At 40.7% G+C, this 23,892-nt stretch overlaps 1 protein-coding gene across 1 annotated transcript in view; it reads right to left on the reverse strand.

Annotated features, from left to right (window-relative positions):
- Pink1 (PTEN-induced putative kinase 1) overlaps positions 1-23,892 on the reverse strand; it is a 139,703-nt gene that overhangs the window by 67,138 nt on the left and 48,673 nt on the right. The window contains exon 4 of the mRNA XM_067150067.2: positions 13,697-13,876. Within this exon, the coding sequence (XP_067006168.2) occupies positions 13,697-13,876 (180 nt within the window). The remainder of the gene's footprint in view (positions 1-13,696; positions 13,877-23,892) is intronic.

The raw sequence follows: 23,892 nt of genomic DNA on the forward strand, positions 1-23,892 counted from the left end.
TTGGGATTTCCAGGCGGTACGGTACAGACTTGTTTGTGGTCGAAGGTAGGATGGTCCCCCCCTTCGAGCTTTTACTCTGCGGCTTTGCTCACAGGAGCAACAGCCGCCTTGGGCACAGCGATGGTAACAGGTTTAGAAGATGTAAACAACGAACCTGGAGGACTCTGTACTATCTTCGCGTAGTCTAGCGTCTTGGCTGGTGCATTCACAGAATTGACTTACAGCACGCTTCCTGGTAGGAAAGACCATCCAGGGTCTTGATCTCCTGCATCTTCTTCTCACCAAGATACACCGGACAGTTCCGATCTCGGGATGAATGAAGACCAGGGCAGTTAGTGCACCTGTAAGGAGTTCTGCACTCTTCTACGCCGTGACCTATTCTGCCACAAGTACCATATACAGACGGATTCGAGCAACGAGATACCACATACCCGAACCTCTGGCGCTGATAACAGCGTATGGGAGGCGGGATGTATGGCCTCACATCGCAGCGATACGTTGTTACCGTGACTTTTTTCTGGTAACACCGACAATTTGAAGGAGACAATGAACGCACTTGTGGCAAAATCCTCGCCGCTGACTTTCCGCATAATGCACCAGACATGTATCACACCATGGTGCTTCATGTCTTCCATCAACTCATTGACAACGTTCAAGATGACATCGTGGCGGAAAATGACTCCACGAACCAGATTGTGCTCCTCCACTTTGACGAGAATATCGCCAAAGTGGTCGCACTTGAGCAACCAATCAGCTTGCTTGGCAGTGCAAGTCTTTAGCAACAAACTACTGTTGCACATTTTTTCCCAATCTTCCAGTTTGCCACAGACACCTATTTGCCTACTATACAAAATAGACTTGACCAGCCTGAAGTCACTCCCATCAGTTCTGGTAGCAACCAGAAACTTAGGAAAGCTGGATCCCATTCCTTCACACTGCACTTGTTCCCAAGGACTTCAAACCCCTCAAGGAATCAAATGTTAAAGACTTTGGTGTGGGACCATCTTGGACAGGCTGAAGACTTTTCAAAGTCATGCCCAAAATCATCCTCCCAAAATGCCAACCACTTTGATCAGGGGTTTCTGTAGCCAAACCAAGCAGCCAAGGCAATACCCACCTGGTCGTAGCAGGTATTGCCCAGGGTCCAATGTTGGACGATGCCCAATACGCGATTGAGGCAACAAGCACTAGAACGCCCTCCCTCCAATCACCTGCAATAGCATCTACCCCATAACGTGTATGGAGTAACATAGAGAAAAAAAATTTAAAAAACAATAATATGTCCTGACATTCGGCTGTGTGAGGACCTGTGTTGTCAGGCGGACACTACTGCATGGGTACATGGCACTCACACCCGAAGGCTTCCTGGGGTCACCAACAGTATTTTGAGCGTTATCACACATAAGAGGCCCATCTCCGGGCAACACGCACATCAAGAATTTTGAATTTGTCTACAACTAACCCTCAAAAGGAATAAAAATTAAGGGACCGACCGATGGCCACATGACCCTTTTAGACGCCTTCTACGATAGGCAGATATTACCTGTGAATGTATTCATCCCCTCCCATCCACAGGGGGTCCAACACACGATACCAAACCGCAATTCATGTCTACACCCAAATCGCTCCTTTAAGTCGCCTATTACGACACGCAAGGGATACCAGGGGTGTATTCTACATTTGAGTCCCCCACCCACAGGGGGTGTTGGAAGGAGGCAGAGTGCATTTCGACAGCTCTACTTGAAGATGGAACTAGTTATGTCAAATGTTCGTAGTTGTAAAACATCTACATTATATAAAGGGTTAGATGTATATTTTTAATAATATTTTTTTGATTGTATCGCCAAACAGTTTTCAGCACTTCCCTCAGCACACTGTATAGTCACTGGCCTTTCAGGCAGGAATCAAAACTCCTTCTTAATACAAATTTAGTATTTTAATATTATCATATACGATTATGTTATCGAGACCAGAACAGATAGATCAGTAAAATTAAAAATCCACCTTTTCAATATTAATATTAAACTGAATACGTTATAACATTTACTTGGAACTAGTTTCAACGCTGGTGAGAGTCATCTTCAGCCAAATATGAGAACAGGCAATCGTAAATAAACATCATTATATCAATGCACATATAAACACTCTTAATATAGGACTTATGCCCCGAAAAGTATCTGGAGAAAACTTCAAATAATGACAATTTCAAAATCTTGAAGTCACGATTAGAACAACGCTTAACACAACATAATTCTTTTCACTTTCAAAGTTCTAACTGGAGTGAAAAGAATTATGTTGTGTTAAGCGTCATTCTAATCGTGACTTCCAGATTTTTGTTATTTATTTATTTATTTATTTATTTATTTATTTATTTATTTATTTATTTATTTATTTGGAGTGTCGTAAATACATCGTAACTGGTATAAAACCTTCAATTATTATGCTAAATTATCTTTTATTAAATGTTGAACATGACTAGTACATGGTTTCCCTGTAAATATGTAGTATAAATTTGTATAACCTTAAATACGTATTGTGTATAAGTTTAACCTCAAAATCTATATAGTCGAAAGCGGTAGAAAATTCCATAATGTTCGTACGTTAGACTTATTGTACTATAATTTGGTATATATGAGGGGTTCTGGAAACTTACTGCAAGGTTTTATTATCTAGATACATGTAGAGACGTTACGAATGTCGTAGATATTTCCATGTGTATTAGTAAACAGAAAACGAAAGTTTGAGTACGCATTAGACTAACTGGTCGATCGGTGTTTCGAGTGTGTTACATTAGCGTGTTGTAAGAACCCTTCTAGAAGTTGATCATTCTAGATGATTGATCGAATAGTATATATATCGAGCTGTCAGTCAGTGAAGTCAGTTCTTAATTCTTAGGACTCAGGTAAGTGATGGACTGTGAGCAACTATTCGGCTCCGAGGCGGAGTCGGTGAATTCAAGAGTGCATGTTATAATGCGCAAGTCGGTGTTGTTGATATCTGTACTTGTCAGAATCGACTTCAGGGTACTCCGCTATGGAGTGTTGCAGTGTCATTTGCTACTGTATATAATTGTGTGTTGTGATGTACAGTGTAAATAAAGTGATTTATATAAGGAAGTGAACGAGTTCTTGTGTGATATTTACGTAAAATACAATCGCATTGCAGAGGCACATGATGAATAACGACAACCTGTAAACTATTTACACGATCAGTGAAAGGTAAGTACTAAGTAAATACAAATTGTCATATCTATACAGACAAAACAATTTACAAAGTCTGAAAGAACAAGAAGAAAACAATATATTTGCATCACTATCCATCCATCAACTCTGACTGTTCATATATACACACTGAGTGCAAGAGATGTACATCTCACTGAATGTGAATGTCCAAATCTGCCACCCACATCACTGCTTCGGGTGTTGCTGAGTTGAGGTCTTCCATGGTGCCAGTGAAAGCACAGAGTGGATATTCCTGCACTGCATGTTTCATTGTTTGGTGAACCTCCCCACAATCACAGTATGGAGAAACTGACCAGCCCCAGGTGTGTAAAGTAGATGCTGTTCTACCTACTCCACATCTCATGCAATTTAGTCTACTCCAGGTGCAGCGTGGCAGATCAAAGCCTGCCAGTTTTGTGGATGGATTATTAATATCCACTATTGCTCGAGGTGGGGATAAAGACCACTCTGTAGACCATTTAGAGGTGGAGTTGAAGTCGCTGGATGTTATCTTCCCGGCAGTCTTCCAAGCAGGCTGGCGAGACTTAAGGCATGTGCATTTGTGTCATATCCTTATGAACAGGTAGATATTCATTCTTCAGCATTCTGGTCCATAGCTGAAGAAAGGCCTTCTGTCTCCTGCAGTGTGGAGGTACTATATTGCTGAGTACCGGTAACCATTAGAGCAGTGTAGCACGAAGTGTACCAGTTATGATCTGCATGGTTTGGTGAAGTTTTAAGTCTACTAGCTGTGTGTGAGCACTGTTAAGCCAGACACCAGAGCAGTATTCTGCTGCAGAATAGACCAAGGCCAAAGATGTTGTCCGAAACGTGTTTCCATCCGCTCCCCAAGAAGTTCCCGACAATCGTTGGAGAATGTTATTACGACTTTTTAGTCTGTACGTGGTTTTCTGCAGATTTTTTTTTTACGTAAGAGTCATATCCAATGTAACTCCTAAATAACTGGGATTGGCACAATAATGTAGCTCACGACTCTTGAAGAATACCCTTGGATGATAGTTCGCTTCTGCGTTGTTCAGATGGAATGTAGATGTCAATGTTTTCTGTGGGTTGGGATGAAGATACCATTTTTGAAAGTAGTCTTCCAAGAGTTCAAGGTCTCAATTAAGAACTATTTCAGCTTCTGTGAACTTGGGTCATTGAATTATAAAGAAAATATCGTCCGCATATGTGAACTTTCGGGACACTTTCAGATAAGTTGTGGGTGTACAAGTTGAAGAGAGTAGGAGATAGAACTGACCCTTGAGGCAGACCATTGTTGACTTTGTGGAATTTGCTTCTGTTGTGTTCTGAGTGATCTTTAATAGTCGGTTGCTTAACATTCTGTCAATCAGTGTAGCAATTTTTATGCAAGGTACAACTTTAATCAGTTTAAGCAGACTGTCATATGCAGCTGTAAGATCTAAGACAGAGATGCTTTTCAAATTCTTCTCCAAACCAACCTCCAGATATGTGTCAAGGACAGTACTTTGTCACTGTCATCACGGCCAGGTCGAAATCCTGCTTGCTCAACTGGAAGGAAAGTTTCGATGGCCGGTGCTATTTGGTTCAGTATCAATCTGTCCAATAACTTGTAGGTGACACAGAGTAGAGCTATAGGTTGACAGCTTTGTGGGAGAGTTGGATCCTTTCCTGGTTTCAGAAGGGCAATAATTTTTGACTTCTTGGAGATTGGGGAAGTCTTCCTGACTGAAGTATGGAGCTGAAGAATGCAACGAGCCATCTTCTTGTAGCTGGACCACAGCTTTTTAGCAGTTCTGGGCAGATTCCATCTAGTCCTGCAGCTTTGCCATTTCGGAGTGATTTTAATCCCCCATCGACTTCTTGTGATAGGAAAGGTTGTGAATAGGTGGAGTGTGGTTTGGTTTCTCGTTTTGCTTGTTTAAGCTCAGTTTTAACCCCTTTTGTGGTCAGCTTATTCCTTGTGTTTTAAAGGTAGAAACGAGGTGATCTTCGATTGCTTCTACCTTGATTGGGGAATGTTGCTTTGGTGGTATGGATGTGAAATCTAATTTCCGAATAAGCGACCCAGCTTTTCTGCTAGAATGGGTGAAATTCACGTCCTACAGGTTTTACCCACTTCTCTTTTCTAGTAAGATCAAGTGATTGTAGTAAATCTGTTGCTTTCTCGTGGCTGCTATTTCCTTCAAATTCCTTACTCAGTCTGCTGAACTCTTCACTCCATCCCGGTATGTAGTCTTTATGGAATCCTCAAGGAATACATGTTTTTGCTGCTGATTTTATTAAGCCAACAAACCTCGTGTAGTTTTCTGGGACTGGCTTAATCCATATGATGTTGGCATCAGTAGACGACACACAAGCAACCTAGTCTGCTTTCTGAAAGTTCCAGTGAGGTCTGGGTGTAGACTGTATAACTGGGATCTGAATTCCTATTTGGTAGATTACAGGTCTATGCTGGCTGTGTGGGAAGTTATTGAGCACTTGTCTCCTAAGACGGCAAATGGGGACATAAAACTGTGCGAGACATGCAAAGATCTGGTGTGTAGTCACATTCCCAACGGCCAGAGTGAAACGTTCCCTTATCTTTGCGGACATATATCAGTGCAAGGTTGTTTACTTCAGCCCATTCTGAGACCTTAGTTCCATTTTCATCGTCTTGCTTAGAGCCCCAAGATGTGTGATCATTTGAAGTTTTCTCCAGATACTATTAGGGGCATCGTAAGTCCCATATTAAGAGTGTTTATATGTGCAGTGATATATGTTTATTTACGATTGCCTCTCTTCATATTTGGCTAAAGATGACTCTCACCAGCGTCGAAACTAGTTCCAAGTAAATGTTATAACTTGTTTAGTTTAACATTAGTATTGAAAAGGTGGATTTTTCTATACAGGCTTAAAAATGAAATTCTTAAATTTAAACCAGAACAGATGTTGCATCTTACATAAAGGCATGGGCTGTCATTTTATTTGCGCAACATTACATTTAAAAAGTTTGTATCATTTCCCATTCGTACCAACTTGTGCAGCGAGCACTTCTCCAGCTGAGCTCAAGGTCGCAAATAACCATAATTTCTGAAGTTCTTATTATATTTTTTGTCTTTCCAATTTGACTGTGATTAGTGATGGGCAATATTGAATATAATGCATTCGAGAACTTTTGGGACTCTATGCTCACATTCAAAACCATATTCTCGAGTTCAACACAAACTTTGAAAGTCTATGCAGACCTAATATACGCGGTACAAGATTTCCAGAAACTGACAACGAACAGTGCAAGTACCAGTGACCAAATTACAATGGAAGATTAAAAAAAAGAAGGGGTTTTGCCATCATGTTGGGTGCTCTTATATCTAATGTGCTTTATTTTATTTGATTAGAGAACTGAATAGGCCTACCATTAGTGGTCGATTATTTGCCTTGGCATTATTAAATTTTTCAAAGAAATTGGCCGATCAAAGTTGCTGAACTGAAATAAGTTTTCACGGGAAATTGACAAAGTTTCCCAGGTAAAACTGAATGTAAAGTATACAGAATTTTAACTATCGTACTGGTAATGTTTGAAGCCGGCCTGCGGTATAATTTTCCTGCCTCTCAGAGGGCCCAGGTTCAATTTCTGGCCAGTTCAGGCATTTTTACTTGGATATGAGAGTTTGTTCCAGGTTCACTCAGCCTACATCATTACCTTTAATTGAGGAGCTGTGTAATGGTGACATGGCAACCCCTGTCCAAAGAGCCAGCAATAACAGTCAGGAGGATGTCACAGTGACCATGCGTCACCTCTTAATCTGCAGTCCTTCGGCCTGATCAGCGGTCGCTTGGTAGGTCAAGGCCCACAGGGGCTGTGGTTTGGTTTGGTTTGGCTTGGCTTAGGAGTGTATGTAATATTATAATACGCATTTCATTTTTGTGATGTTTGGCCAAATTGTTGACTGTTTCCATTTGTTCCTGGATTTTCTGTTTTCCCGTGTTGGACGTTTTTTTCCCCCGTGGTCCCTCCAGGAATGGAGAATGGAAGTTCCACTGTTTTTCTCAATTAAGTTTGATTAATCCTCACCAGAACCCAAGTGCCACTCTGTACACCAGAATCAACCCTGAGACCTATCTTTAATGGCTTTAAGAGAAATATAATCGTTTCCCCCCTTTTTCGAGCAGACACTGGGGTGGGGACAAATATGGTTCCTCTCCACTTTGTCCTGTCTCTCCACCACTCCTCATCCTACACTGTGTTCCAGTCCAGGTTCCACTGCCCTATGCTGTTTTTCACATAGTCCATCGATCATAATCTTTGTCTTCCTCGCCCTCTCTTCTCAGTCATCTGTCTTTCCAGTGCTTGCCTTGGCAGCCTTTCTTCTTTCATCTGTTTGACATGTCCAAACAACCTCAATCTGTTCTGTTCCAGTTTGTCACTTAATTTCTGCACATTTAGCTCTTGTCATACATTTTCATTCCTTACTCTATCTCTCCTTGTCTTCTGTACCATACTCCTAGGAATTTCATTTCAGTTGCCTGTACTCTACTAATCTCTCGGAGTCACTGTCCATGTTTCTCCTGCATCTCATTATAGGTATGTAATATTCCTTGTAAATGACTTCTTTAGCCTTCATCTTTATTCTATACTAGCAAGATACCCGTGCTTCGCAACGGTATTATACTGAAATTTATAATTGAATGCTCAACGTTTTATATCTAATCCGCCAAAATTCGCTATCTGACCCGTTTTCTGAGAGAATCCGCCAAAATTTGCAATCTGACTCGATTTCTGAGAGAATACCTCTTAGTTCCTATTTTTCAATCTTTCTTTCCAGCAATCGATTTCGTACTTCCCGGGATAGATCCAGGTATTCCGCCCGGTCAGCTGGGTCCCTAAATCTTTGCCATCTTTCCATATAAGCATTTTTAATATGTATCAAATCCTTGAGGAGATCCGGCGTGGTGTCGTCTTGGGTGCCTTGGCGGTACTGAACCCACGGCCGGACTGCATTCGTAGTCATTACCCAGCCAGGACCCATTTCCACTGCGGTCCGCACATTTGGACGATTGTCCAGAACATTATTATTATTATTATTATTATGGACCCCGCAGCAAGATGCAAGACTGCTACTTGGTGGTAAATTATTACATCTGCTGTCATTGTCATTGCTGACAATGTGACCAGCACCATTGTCGCGCGTAGGCAAGTGCGCGGGATTTCTGGCGATACGAATTATATACTTCAGTGCATTATTGACATTATTATAGAGGTGAACAATTGCATGGTCAATATCATTCCTATCGTTTATTTCAAATATGTTTAAATTTTTATTTATATGCCAAGAGAATCTACTGTAATCTAACTAACACGTGTCTCACGAGGCCATGGCAGTACAAAGTACCGCTGACAAGTGTTGCTATATGACTTTTCCTGTCGGGCCGGTGGACCGCTGAGCTGTTGAATTCACTATGCTAACGCACCACTATGGCCTCGAAGCAAATCTTGGTGAGCTTGGTTTCCAAAATATAGTCCTTATTTTTTATTAATCCAGACTCCTTTTATTGGCAATATGTGAGTATTTATCCAATCAGTTAGGCCATGTGCTTAGGTGAGCCGGGTTAGTTATCCCGCAAGCTCAAGATTTTGGAGACTGTGGGTTTGAATCCTACTTACTGGAAACATGGTTATAGTTTTCTGAGATTTCCCATTTTCACCCCAAGCTTATGCTTACCTAATCAATAGGCACACTGATTCCTTCTAAGTTGTTGCACCTGTACCCGAGCTGATTTGTACGCTTATCGCAATAAATATAGCATAAACATGAGTGTATTTGCATCTCCTAAATGACAACATAGCAACATTTTACATTACCACTGAGCATTTGGCAAGGAGTAGATAGGAAATATATTTCAAATTTGATTTGGTGAAGTGTTTTTGTGTTGCAAAACGTAATAGATCAGTTTGACATGGACACTACCTACCAAAATTATCATACTGATGGGCTAGCGTCATTATCTTCCGAGTTCGAGAAGAAAACTGTTTCATTTTTATAACTAACCTCTCCGTTGCGATTGTAGTCCTAAGTACTATTAAACAAATCGTGGCACGCTCTGTTATCTACAATGTGTACTATCAAGCAATGCAAGCTTCTAGCACTGCTAGACTGTACCGCTTTGGCCGTCTAGGCAAGACCATGCAGTGAACTTTTCTGTGGGGTCATGGCGGTACCTCGGCGTGCTGGGAATTTTTTATTGCATTTCGTACATACATTGAACACTTAAGTGAAATATCACTTCCAAATTTGCGTTACTGCTTATTTACTACATGCATAGAAGAAAAAATGCTTTGGCCACTAGGACATTTCTTGCTATGTGTCCTGGCAGTCAACGTGTTAAGTTCTCCAAAGGAAAAGATGGTTCTTGAAAACGAACCCAGGAAAGATTAAAAATTGTTGGTTTATGATCAAAATCAAGTACATTATGAACACTAAAATCAATTTGTCTCAACTCCTTTTACACCTCACCACCGTTAAGTTGATTTACCCCCCCCAAAGGCGTTTCATTTACTTTTAAAGAAGATTCCAAATACCAATGTTCATGTCTGTTACCTTCAGTTTTAAGATATAAGTATCCCCATAAAAAGAATTCACATTTTTTCACTTCCACTCAACCCCGTTAAGCGAATTTTCCGAAACACGGCTGTAACATCTTCAGTTTTTTAAATATGTGATATGTGTCATAAAAGGACTTCAACTCCTTTTCACCCCCGCCCCCCAAGATGATTTTCCCCCCCAAAATGAGTTTTTCTTCGTTTTTAAAGGAGATCCAAATACCAGTTTTCCTGTCTGTAACAACTTATATTTTTATTAGATGTCAGTATTCTCATACAATTAATTCAATTAATTTTTCAATTCTTTTACCCCTGCTCCATCCGTTGGATTTTACTAAATCAAAGGAATACGTGTTTCTTTACTTTTAAAGCAGATTCCAAATACCAATTTTCACGTCTGTAACATCTCCAGTTTTTGAGATACGAGTATCGTAACAAAAATAATTAAACCCCTTTTTTAGTCATTTTTATTCCCCACCTAAATGGTTTTTCTGAAAATAAAAAATACATGTTTCTTTATTTTTAATAGAGATTAAAAATACCATTTCTCACTTCTGTAACATGTTAAGTTTGAGATATACTGTATACAGGCTCATTTTAAAGTTTCATCCCCTTTTTAGTTCCCCGTAAGTGGAGTTTCCGAAAACAAATTACCTGTGTTTCTTTACTTTTACAGGAAATTCCACATACCAATTTTTACGTTTAACATTTTACATTTCTGAGATATACTTTGGATATAGTTCTGCTGTCTGTTTATGAAATCATCTCCTGGGCAATATTATTACAAACTTTATGATATCATGGCTAATAGATTTAGCTTTCCTGGCAGATATCACCTAAAAAATGAGTTAAATCTCAAATTGCAAGAAAAAGATAATATTTCAGGTATGTTAATTCATTAGAAAAGAAACTAAAGTTATGGATTATCCATTATAATGGAAATTCCCTTTCACATTTTCCAAATTCGAAACATATGGCAGAAACAGTAAATGGCAGCAAGCACTATTTTTCATCTCTTGCCAAACATCTTGAAACTCTCGAGTCCAAATTTGGCAGTAGATTTAGCCAGTTTTCAATGCTTGAACCAGTGATTATGTTTGTTAATAATCACTTTGCTTCTGTTGACATTTGTGACCTTGGAGGTTAGATTTGTGAAAGCTTTGAATATTGGTCCTGAAGAATTAGAAATTAGAATTAGAAATGGAAATTTTAAATCTTCAGACGTTTCTTTGAAATCCTCCCACACAACATGTGACAATTTCTGGACTCTGGTGCACAGTAAAAAAATACCCCATTGTCCTCAGTGTTGCTCTGAAAATCTTTTGTTCTAGTTCAACACATCTTTGTGAAGTTGCGTTTTTGACTGTGAATATAATAAAAAACAAATTCTGATCCTACCTGACAGACTCACACCTGGATGATTAATTAAGAGCAGCCTGTTCCAGTTATACACCAGATTTTCCTCAACTTGCCACGAGCATACAGTGCCAAATTTCACATTAATTGTGTAAAGTCAAGAAGCAGCCGAACCTTTCTGGACAGTAATGAAGAACCTTAGGAAAGCAGGGAAAAAGGAAATGAACAGTGTTTTGGGTAATTCAGGTGAACTCATAATAGATCCCAGGGAATCACAGGACAGGTGGAGGGAATATTTTGAAAATCTCAATGTAAGAGGAAATCTTCCTGGGGGTGTCACGAACAACCAAGCTCATGGGGAGGAAGAAAATTATGTTAGTGAAATTATGCTTGAGGAAGTGGAGAGGATGGTAAATAAACTCCATTGTCATAAAGCAGCAGGAATAAATTAAATTAGATCTGAAATGGTGTAGTGGGAAGGCAGGGATGAAATAGCTTCATAGAGTAGTAAAATTAGCGTGGAGTGTTGGTAAGGTACCTTCAGATTGGACAAAAGCAGTAATTGCACCAATCTATAAGCAACAGAACAGGAAGGATTGCAACAACTACCGAGGTATGTCATTGATTAGTATACCAGGCAAAGTATTCACTGGCATCTTGGAAGGGAGTGTACGATCAGTGGTTTGAGAGGAAGTTGGATGAAAACCAGTGTGGTTTCAGACAACAGAGGGGCTGTCAGGATCAGATTTTCAGTATGTGTCAGGTAATTGAAAAACGTTATGAGGAATGGACAGTTGTGTTTGTTTCGTAGATCTAAAGAGAGCATATGACAGGGTACCGAGGGAAAAGATGTTCGCCATACTGTGGGGGGCTATGGAATTAAGGGTAGATTATTAAAATCAAAGGCATATATGTTGACAATTGTGCTGCAGTGAGAATTGATGGTAGAATGAGTTCTTTGTTCAGGGTACTCACAGGGGTAGGACAAGGCTGTAATCTTTCACCTTTGCCGTTCGTAGTTTACATGGATCATCTGTTGAAAGGTATAAAGTAGCAGGGAGGGATTCAGTTAGGTGGAAATGTTGTAAATGTTGTAAGCCTGGCCTATGCTGACGACTTGGTGTTAATGGCAGATTGTGCCAAAAGCCTGCAGTCTAATATCTTGTAACTTGAAAATAAGTGCAATGGGTATGGTATGAAAATTATCCTCTTGAAGACTAAATTGATTCACAACTAAGTAGGCAAGAAAGTCAACAAAATTGAATGTCAGATTGATGATAAAAAGCTGGAACAGGTACATATCTTCCCCACATTTACCAATCACCTTTTTGTATCCTTCAGTTCTATTTCCAACTTTCATACAGAAATCGCCCATTAGCACTATCTTACCCTTGCTGTTGACCCTGACTATGATGTCACTCAAAGGTTCATAAAACTTTTCAACTTCATCCTCATCTGCACTCTCACATGGTGAATACACCGAGATAATTCTCGTCCTAATTACTCTGACAAATCTACCCACATCATTCGCTCATTTACATGCCTAACAGAAATAACGTTACATGCAATATTACTCCTGATAAACAGTTCTATCCCATACTCTGCCCTTCCCTTTTTAACACCCGTCAAGTACACTTTATAATCTCTTCCTCATTATCTCCCCTTACCCGAATATCACTTACTCCTAGTACATCCAGATGCATACTTTTTGCTAACTCAGCCAGTTCTACTTTCTTCCATAAGCCCCATTAATATTGATAGGTCCCCATCAAATTCCATTTTGTCGCCAAGTTGTTTCCAAGGAGTCCCTCGCCTGTCAAATGGGAGTGGAATTCAGTTACTCCCATAGGACCGAGGCTTGCTTAAAATGTTCTGAGCTCGGTAATTTCATGAAGCAGAATGCTACCCTACTTACACGTAGTCCAATTGAGGATCTCTCCTCAAACGGGTTAGGGACCACGGTGGATTGTATAGTCCTAGCCGCCCGAGCACCAGGAGGGCCACGGCTCAGAATATATCCGAGATGCCCACTCCCATTCCATAGCAACTGTTATCTTGACTCTCGGGACCGCTTACTAGGTCACTCAGCCGTTGCCCATGGTTCACGAACTAGGATGTAACTACAGTAACCTACACCATGACCCATTCCTAATACATAATTTACCTTAAATATTTTTTTACAAAAATCTCTTTAGAAACTGAAAAAATTATATGGATGTTAATGTGGTAATGTTAATTTAGTAATTAATTCAGCAGATTCAGAGAAAATGAGTAAAATATGTATCCCCATCCTATTCCTGTTTACATTAATCTTTCCAGCTTATACAGATTGCAAACGAAGATTTACACCTTGTCCCACCTATATCATTTACACCTTTCCAATTTCATACATTAAAAAAAATAAAGTAATAATAAAAGTAATAAAGTAAATAAACTAAAAAAATAGAAATTTTGAACTGTGATATGAGACAGGTAATTATGGGAGTCCATGATTCATAATGTGATGCGGCAGAGAACTGGAAACAGGAAATGAAGAGAAAAAAATCCAAACTCTCACCTCTTCATGAGCAAGAAGAGGCTCATGTTGCGACCATATCCTTGTGGGTTGATGCGAGCTGGAAGAGCATCGGGGTAGAGAGAGAGAGACTCTGGTAGATAAGGGATACGGTCAGCAAACACACAGTACATTTCCACAATGTTGGGATGTGGAGGTAATGAGCGCATGCGATCAGCCAGACTGTAACAAAGAACACACACACATAGTATTGACAGAACAAGTTTTCTGAAACTATTTACCCTGAATAACTACATGAACTCATCCACAGACCAACCATAAAATAATTGTGTATTTTGTACTTATGCCGTATTTTCTTAACTTTATGAATTCCAGTATGTCTTATGTTAATCCGTCAGATGTGACAGTAGTTTATCGTTGTAGGCAGCAGAAATGTTTCAAAATTAAATAAATTAACAGAACTGTTGAAAACATTACTAAAAATCATGCAAATATCCCTTGAAGTTACAACATACCTTGTTCAAGAATAAAAGGTAAACTTTCGAATGGTCTGAAGGCAAAACGTTTAACTTTCCGTCTGCTACTAAAAGAACAGTCGATGATACAATCATACTGTGGATAATCAGGCAAAATATAGTTCACTAATATCAATATGAAATACGATAAAACCTTATTGGTGTGTTTCTCATAAAGACTTTTCCTCACTTAGCATGTCATAAATTTGAAGACCTGATTCCCTTCCTATTAAATCAATATAAAAATACCTCATTTATCTCATCAAGAATTCATGCTATTACCAGTTAGTATGGTCATATTCTTCAAGCCCTGAAAATGTTCATTGTTATCTCTTGTGAATGGAATGTTGATAAGAGCCCTCACCACAGGAAGCAGATCATTGAAAGTGGTGTGATAACGGGGAAATGACCTTAAATTCCTGAACTTCACAGGTAAACTGCACCTAGTAAAGCAAGCTGTTGTTTGCCTTAAAGTTCAGCTTTGCTGGTTAGCAGTTACATTACTGCAAATAACAGTGAGCCTGTTCATGCTTCTATTTGTCATTCCAGTTAGAATTTCATATTCTCTTTCCACCAGTACATCAGATGCTCCACTGTTATCCCCCTCGGCAGGTTGGCAGCATTTAGTCATTCCTTTGTTGTAAATGGAGCCAGAATAACATTAGAGCTGAACATAGATTTAATTCCTTTAAGTCACCTGTTAGACTCCGATGCATGTAGCCAGGTTGAATAAATCTTGGGAGTGAATGCATGTGGTAATGTACATTTGTTTCTTATGTTATTTTGTGTCATGTTGCTTCTAGTTTGTAATGGTAGTTTCAAAGATAACAATGAGAGTTAATTCTTTCTCATATGTGACCTGTTGCACAGAAAGGGGCCCAAAGTCTGCAACATATATTTTACAGTAGAGCTGAACAAAAGTGTCTGGGGTGGTAAAAATTGCACTTCAATGTTTTGACTTCTTGGAATACCTATGGGTCTTCTTAAACTCAGTTACTCAGCAGTTCAAGTTTGTAACTTTTTGATGATAATAAATAAAATCATGAATAAAAATATATAAATAAAATTACTCAAAAACTTAATAAAATTAATAAGCATAATTAACCGAAATGTCCGTAGTATGGGCGCCAGAGTTCACCAGAATGGATCCCTCAAATTTAGATAAGAGCATGATAGACTTTATATCCCAGGGCGTGTACATAATGCTGCGTACTGGTACATCTGCTGCAGGCCTTACCTAACCTCCTGAAAACGACTAATTAGGTAGGAACTGCACCTAGGTTTATCAATAACACTGATTCTAAAATAGCTAACTATATTCTGAACAAATTCCGTGCATGAGCACCTCATCAACATACAACATTATACATATAATACACACATAAAAATATTGCTGGAAGACTCCATATTTACAACAACAATAATGAAAACCGTGGGAAAACGAAAGCGAGAACTAAGCTACCATTTGTAGATGGTCCGATGAACAATGTACATGTATGAAGATAAACACCCTTCACTGTCTCTATATTAATTCGATTTACCGATCCTCATAATCGGCAGTTATCACATCACACAGATACTGTACCTTGTACTACTGTGTTCACATATTTTAACACTTGTTGTAAAGATATATACACACACGTCTGTCGATCCTCAACATAAATATGGAAAGATAGCTTTCACCAACATATAATGCTAGGCCGCCACAAGTGCTACAATACTTAATGCGCAAGCACTCTCCACAATCAGCCACTTTCCACGAACATAAGTAGACTACGCTCCACGAACGTTTGAAGTCCAGTCCATTGCAGCCGTGTCACTCCAGTACCGTGTATCTGCACCACTTCCTTCCCGGACAGTGCGTCAGTTGTAGTTGTAGTTATCTTCCTTCTCGTTCCTTTACAATCACCTCTACAATCACCCTTACAATGTTCCATACAATGTCCTCGGTTGCCGCCGTATGATCAACCTTTATAGACATCAACATCCCCCTCCTCTCAGATGAGACGTCTTGATTGGTGCTTGCCCACCAATCATGAGTGAACCTCTTGTCAAGACCAAGCCCTGAACTACTACTTCCTCCCAAGACAATAACAAACTCTCGGGAGTTTTACATGAATCATCAAATTTCCCTGGTACAACAACAAGCTCATCTCATCAGGCTGGGATATATACATGACTCGTGAATTTCCCGACACAAGTACATCACAACAGACACTGGGGTAGCCATATGACTCATTCGAATTACCAGAGTTATTAAAGCAATGTTTTCCCACTCGTGCAAAACAAATTACTCATACCTACATATGTGGATATCTTCCAGCTTATAAATATAAATGACAAAACATACAAATGAAATACCGATAATAATAATAATAATAATAATAATAATAATAATAATAATAATAATAATAATAATAATAATAAATCGAATACTGACAATAATATCTCTACCTTCTACATATAATTCGGGGGTGTGATATGTACTATCACAAGTTTTCACTACTCAAGGCCATGAAAACTTTGTACACTTGGTAAGAAAATTAGTGAAAACTGTAACTGCGTTTTTCTCACAATATAGTGGTCTTAATAGCAACAGTCAATATTTTCTGGAGTATTGTACCTAGAAGCATGAAAGTATCTTTTTAAATGTCGAGCATCTTACGCCAAATTTAGAACCACAAAAATCTCAAAAATGATAAATCCAACATTAGGTCCCCTTTACACACAACGGGTCACATATTTAGTAGCAGTAATAATAATAATAATAATAATAATAATAATAATAATAATAATAATAATAATAATAATAATAATAATAATAAATTTTGGACTCAACCAAAATTAATCAAATTGATAGAACTCACCTTAACCAACATAAAATCTAAAGTCAAGTTCAGAAGGGAATTTTCTGAGCAATTACTCATAAAAACAGGTTTAAGACAGGGAGACTGTCCGTCACTACTGCTGTTCAACTGTGCCTTGGAATACATAATGAGAGAATTGTACACAGATAAATCAAGAACATCTAAATAGGAAGATACAAAGACAACATGAGATTAAAATGCCTGGGATACGCTGATGACCTTGCTCTCCAGTCCATCAATGCTCAGGAAGCCCGACAAGTTAAATCATCATAGGAAATAGCACAGAATATCAGCCTCTGAATATCCTTTGAAAAGAGAAACGTTAACTAACCACCACTCTTATGAAAAATTACAATAGAACAGGAATCAAAAGCATTGATAAATTTAAATACTTAGGAGAAATAACACATAACCTGAACAAAAACACACATGGTAGAGCAGAATAAATAAACTGACCCCAGAGAACAATACATCACTAAGAACACATGCAATGAACAAAGGCCACTCGTCATAAAATTGAGGATGATTGATTTCTTTTTGCTTTACGTTGCACCGACACAGATAGGTCTTATGGCAACGATGGGACAGGAAAGGCTTAGAAATGGGAAGGAAGCAGCCGTGGCCTTAATTAAGGTACACCACCAGCATTTGCCTGGTGTGAAAATGGGAAACCATGGAAAACCATCTTCAGGGCTGCCGACAGTGGGGTTCAAACCCACTATCTCTCAGGTCCGAGCTCACAGCTGTGCGCTCCTTACCGCATGGCCAACTCGCCCGGTTGATTGTTGTTTAAAGGGGCCTAACAGCTAGGTCATCAGCCCCTAATGGTATGAGATGGAACGAAAAGACATGATCATTAACAGTTTAAAATATATCCCATGACTAAAATTTAAGACAAATGATGATGAAAAATGGTTATGAAATTAAAATAATCAGTGGATCTAATTCGCAATGCCTTATTTGTTAATACAATTATAGGAAATTTAGATTACAATGGAATAAGGCATTGCCTTGAAGTGCATATATATATGTCATTCAAGTTGGAAGTAAAAAGCAACACATTACACAAACAGTAACTAAAATAGAGTCAATGGGATAAAAGTGTAATTCACAAAAATTACACTAATACAAAATACACTTTTACACACGATAAAAAAGGCCACCACTATACGTCAATAAACGGATGACAAGGTCTGCTGATTGTTCATCATCTCGTAGGATGAGGGAAATGGCACTCGGGAGTTTTAGACTATGGCGCAGATCGGCCAGGTCCACGTACTCCGAAAGGATGTGTACCACGGTTAGATGACCGCCACAAGTACACACAGGGGGGGAAAGGGGGTTACTCTTCAGTAGGTAGGAGTGCCTTACTATGCCATGACCAATTCGAAGACAACATAATACCACTGCTTTTCTCTGAAAAGCCCGAAACTAAATCTTCCATGCCTACGCAATTCCTTTTATCGTTCTCAGCTTATTTGGGAGAGGGATGGCCTGCGACTCCATCTCCTTATGGGACATAACCAAATGTCTCTGCTGAGAGCAAATATCACTGGCTGGAACCCTGTAAAAGGCAACGGGGGCAATGTAACAGCCTTCTTGGCAGCCTAGTCAGCTAGCTTGTTTCCCTCTACACCCATGTGACTTGGGGGCCTCATAAATGTAATTCTGGTGCCGGCATCCGAACACCCGGCCAACAGGTCCTGGATCCGCTGCACCAGAGGGTGCCAAGGGAAACATATCTATACATTGTAGAGCGCTCAAAGAGTTGGTATACAGCAGAAAGTCCCGGCACTCATTGAGCAGTGTGTACTGCAGAGCTTCACAGATAGCACAGAGCTATGCTGTGTACACACTACAGATTCAGTCAGGGAAAAAAAACTTATGGTTAACAATGAACGCACAGCCTACTCCTGCTTCTGCCATCAAACCATCGTGTAAACAACCGAATCGGGATACTGGCCAACAATGGACAGAAAGTCTGATAAATGGAAGGGTCCGTGTTCTCCTTCAGGCCGGTGTGCAAATCCAGAATTATTTCAGGTCATAGTATTATCCACGGAGGTACCCTACATGATCGTCTGACAAGACAACGAACCGAAGGTACATCAATCTACGACTGCTATCCAGGCGTATTCCAACCGGCTGCGTTGCTCAAGGATAAGCATCATACAGCGGATGGTTTCCATTGTGGAATAAGCAAGGGTAACTTGGGTGAAGTGGCATCTATAACACCAATATAAATGGTCCGTTATTGGACATTATAAATTTTCCAGCTAACTCAATGCTGGTTGCCAGCGTTTTGCCCCAGTGTGCTAAGTTGGGCTCATCAGCTGGTAAATAGTACACCCACCAAGACGCATGGCTAGTGCATACCGTGGAGGCCAGGCAGGCGTTCTTTTTTGGTAAGGAGTCTCTCATAGTGTATTAGCAGTGCCGGCAGCTACCAGTAGCCTACACAGTGGGTTCCACGGTGTCTTGGTGGGTGTGCTATTTACCAACTGATGAGCCCAACATAGCACACTGGAGCGAAACTCTGGCAACCAGGAATAAGTCAGCTGAAAAATGTATAATGTCCAATAACAGACCATTTATATTGGTATTATAAATTTACTCATCCGGGAGAAATATTTCAGATTCCCTATGGCAATCAACATTTGTATCTCGAAGTGGCATCTGTCGCAAATTTGCAGCATAGGCCAGAAGCATATGCTGACGCCTCAGGTGTAAAGGCGGCACTCCACGTTCAGCAAGCAGGCTGGCAACGGGGCTTGTATGAAAAGCTATCGTTGCCAACCTAACTCTGCTGAGGTGAATACTATTCGGTTTTGCAAGGATGTTTTGCCATGCTGATCCATATGCTGCACTGACTTTGTCTAACCTGGATAAAATATGTGCCCTATAAAATCATAGGAGCAACGTGCAGTCTGCTCCCCAAGTAGTGCTGGTAAGAAACTTTGAAATATTCAGCATCTTAGCGAATTTCGCTTTTAACTACCGCACGAACAGCTCCCACAATAACTTGCTATCGAAAAGGAGCCCAAGAAATCTGTTAAGTGTAGACTACAGAAGAGCGACTTCCCCTAAATAAAGCTCAGGATGGGAGTGAAGAGTGCACTTCCGGCAGAAGTGTACAACAGAAGTCCTTGTGGTTGAAAACTGAAAGCTATGTTCTAAGGTCCACTGTTCCACTCTAATTGCTTGCTGTAATTGTCACTCAGCAACGGCCATATTGTGCAAGCTATAGTGCAGAGCAAAATAGTCTACATACAGAAATGGTATTACTGCTGAACCAGCAGCACTGACAATACAGTTTATGACAATCGCGAACAGAGTGACAGTGAGAACCGATGCCTGTGGGACTCCATTTTCCTGAACATGGTATTGCGAATATGCCCTCCCTACTCGGACAATAAATGGACGGAGGGACAAAAAAATTGCAATAAATACCGGCAAGTTACCTCTGAAATTCCACTGATGCAGGACTGAAAGGATGCCGTTTCACCATGTGGCGTCATAGGCCTTTTCTAAGTCAAAGAAAACAGCCACCAAATGGTTTTTGGAGAAAACGGTCCTGGAGAGAACTGGTCAGTGGTCAATGAGCGGCTCGAAAACCAAATTGGTATTCGGACAAAAGTCCCCTTTTCTCCAGACTCCACACAAGTCGGTGATTCACCATCCATTCAAAAAGCTTACACCAACAGTTCGCAAGACAAACAGGTCAGTAATTTCCTGCACACATAGGATTTTTGTCAGGCTTGAGGACAGGAATTACTATGCCCTCTCGCCACTGTGACGGAAACTCACCCTCTACCCAGATTCAGTTGAACACACGAGAGAGATATAAAAGACTATCCTCACTAAGGTGTTTCAACATCTGGTTATAGACATCATCTGGTCTGGGAGCAGTTTCCTTGCAAACGCCAAAGCGCTGGGGAGTTCCCACTCCATAAAGGGCACCTTCTAGTCATCTGAGGCTTGAGTGGCAAAACTGAGTTGATGTTGTTCTGCCTGCCGCTTCAGAGCTAAGAAATCACTTATGGTAATTCCCAGAACCAGGCACATCCGTGAAATGACTGACTAGATGATTAGCAACAGAAGGTGAATCTGTAACGATATTGCCTGCAATAGAAATTCCCGGTACTAAAGAAGGTCCCTGTATACCCGAAATACGTCGAAGTTTAGTCCACACTTGAGATTACTGTATGTGACTTCATAGACATCTCTCTCACGAAGCTGTCTTACAGAGTCGAATAGGAAATCGCGCCGCAGCGCGGAGGTTTTTTAAATGTAACCAAGTTGGCCACAGTAGATTGCTTATGGCAGCATTTATGAGTGCGATGGAGTTCTTTTATAGCTGCAATTTCTTCATTCCACCAAGGAACGAGTTTTCAGCAAGGAGTCCCTGAAAAGGATGGAATGGACTCCTCAGCAGCAGCAAGAATAACTTGTGTTCTGTAAGTTATATCGCCGTCTACGTTCTGGCCAGTTGCATCAGTAAGGATAGTTGGTGCTATGAACTTTGGCAAGAATCCATTGAAGAGGAGCCTTGACAGATTTTTGTTTCAACAAAGTAAGAATAACAGGGAAAGGTTCACTGTCACAGAGATCAGCGTGTACATTCCACTGAAGCAGGGGAACCAGCGGTCGGCTACATACACTAAGGTCTATGCACGAGTATGTGCCGTAACGTACGCTGAAATGATTGGGTTCACCTGTATTCAAAACACAAATCCAGCTCTCTTAGTATTTCCAACTCACTTCCGCTGGGGCAAGGCGTATTACAGCCCCACATAGGTTGATGGGCGTTAAAATCGCCCAATAAGAGGAATTGAGGTAGAAGCTGATCTATAAGAAGCTGGCCTGGTGAAAAATAAACATTACACATCGTTGCTGTGACAGGCAGCGGTACCCGCACCGCAACTGCTTCCAGCGGGATTCTTAGAGGAACCTCTTTGCTATAGGTATCAGAACGAACAAAAATACCAACACCACCGCACAACCAGTTAGCATGTTATTCTGTGGAGTATAGTCTGAAATTTCTCAAGACCGTATGATGACCTGGTCTGAGATTAGTTTCCTGAATACAGACTATATTCGCCACAAACTCACTAATTAGCTTGCACAGCTCAGCAAGATTCCTGTCATAACAGTTACAACTCCACTGTAACAGTGCCATAGTGTGGACTAAAAGAGAGAGTATTAGGTCATGAGCGACAAGATGCTCTTAAACCTAAGAACTATCAACATCAACAGCTACATCCGTAGATGAAGATGACAGCTCAACATCTATTCTGTCAACAACAGATGACGGGACTGATGCCCAGACTTTCAACATACCTTGGGGATGGGATTTTATCCAACGAGGGGAGCACTCAAGTTTAGCGGCTGAACTTGAAAGTATTTCGGGTATACAAGGATCTTCTTTAGTACTAGGAATTTCCACTGCAGGCAATATCATCACAAATTCACCCTCCAGATGGAAGGCATGATTTCCCTTTCGCAGTAGAAGTGTGGAAGCACCCGATAAAGGCCGTTCCTCTTCTCTGCCTTCTCTTCTTGTTTAGACGGGCTGGGAGATGATTTTCCAGCCCTGGTTGACCATACCACCTCCGCCGGCTTGGGAACGGCTTTAGCTGACCTCAGTGACGGAAGACTTGGCCTCCCCCCCTGCTGTGTCGGCCTAGGACTCCCAGTCAGCACAGACTTCTTAGTGGTCGAAGGTTGGGTGGTCCCCCCCTCCCTCAAACTTTTCATCTTTGCAACATTGTTCTCAGGAGCAACAGCCGCCCCGGGTGCAGCAATCTTCACTGGTATAGATGTCATGAATGATGAACCTGGAAGACTGAGCTATCATGCTGTAGTCTAGTGTATTTGCAGGTATATTCAAGAATTAAACTTACGGCGCCCTTCCTGGTAGGAAAGACTATCGAGGGTCTTGATCTCCTGGATCTTTTCCTCGCTCAGATATGTTGGACAGTTCCGATCTCGAGAATGAAGACCAAAGCAGTTAGTACAGCTGTACGGAGTTTTTCACTCTTCCGTGCCATGAGCTTCTCTTTCACATGTACCATACACAGACTGATCGAACGAGATACAATGTGTCCGAATCTCTGGCATTAATAGCATCGCATAGGAGACAGGATGTATGGCCTCACATTGCAACATTAAGTTGTTACCTTGACTTTTTCTGGTAACACTGACAACCTGAAAGAGAAAATGAAGGCACCAGTGGCAACGTCTTCACCATTGACTTTGCGCGTAATGTGCCGGACGTGTGTCACGCCATGGTTCTTCATGTCTTCCATCAACTCATCGTCAGTGTTCAAAATAAAGTTGCGGTGGAAGATGACTTTGCAAACCAGATTCAAGGATTTGTGCTCCTCCACATTGATGGGGATTTCACCAAAGTGATCGACTCTGACTGCTGTGCGAGTCTTCAAAAGCAAACTACCATTACGCATTTTCTTGAGATCCTCAAGTTTGCCATCGACGCCTTCAATGTGTCTACCAAAAAGGATCAATTTAACCAGCTTAAAATCGTGCTGATTGATTCTGGCAGCAACCAGAAACCTACGGAAGCTGAATCCCATTCCTTCACGCTGCGGGGGTTGAACCCTACAAGGAATCAAAAGTTGAAGACTTTAGTTGGGAACCATCTTGGACAGGTCGAAGACCTTTCGAAGCCATGCCCGAAATCATCCTCCCTGAATGCTACCCACTCCGATCAGGGACCTCTGTAACCGAACCAAGAAAATACCCACCTGGTCGTAGCCGGTATTGCCCGGGGTCCAATGTTTGGCGATGCCTAATACGGAATGACTGAGGCAATGAACACTAGGATTCCCTTCCTCCA

This window comes from Anabrus simplex, chromosome 6 (assembly GCF_040414725.1).
Source record: "Anabrus simplex isolate iqAnaSimp1 chromosome 6, ASM4041472v1, whole genome shotgun sequence".
Classification (NCBI taxonomy): Eukaryota; Metazoa; Arthropoda; class Insecta; order Orthoptera; family Tettigoniidae; genus Anabrus; species Anabrus simplex.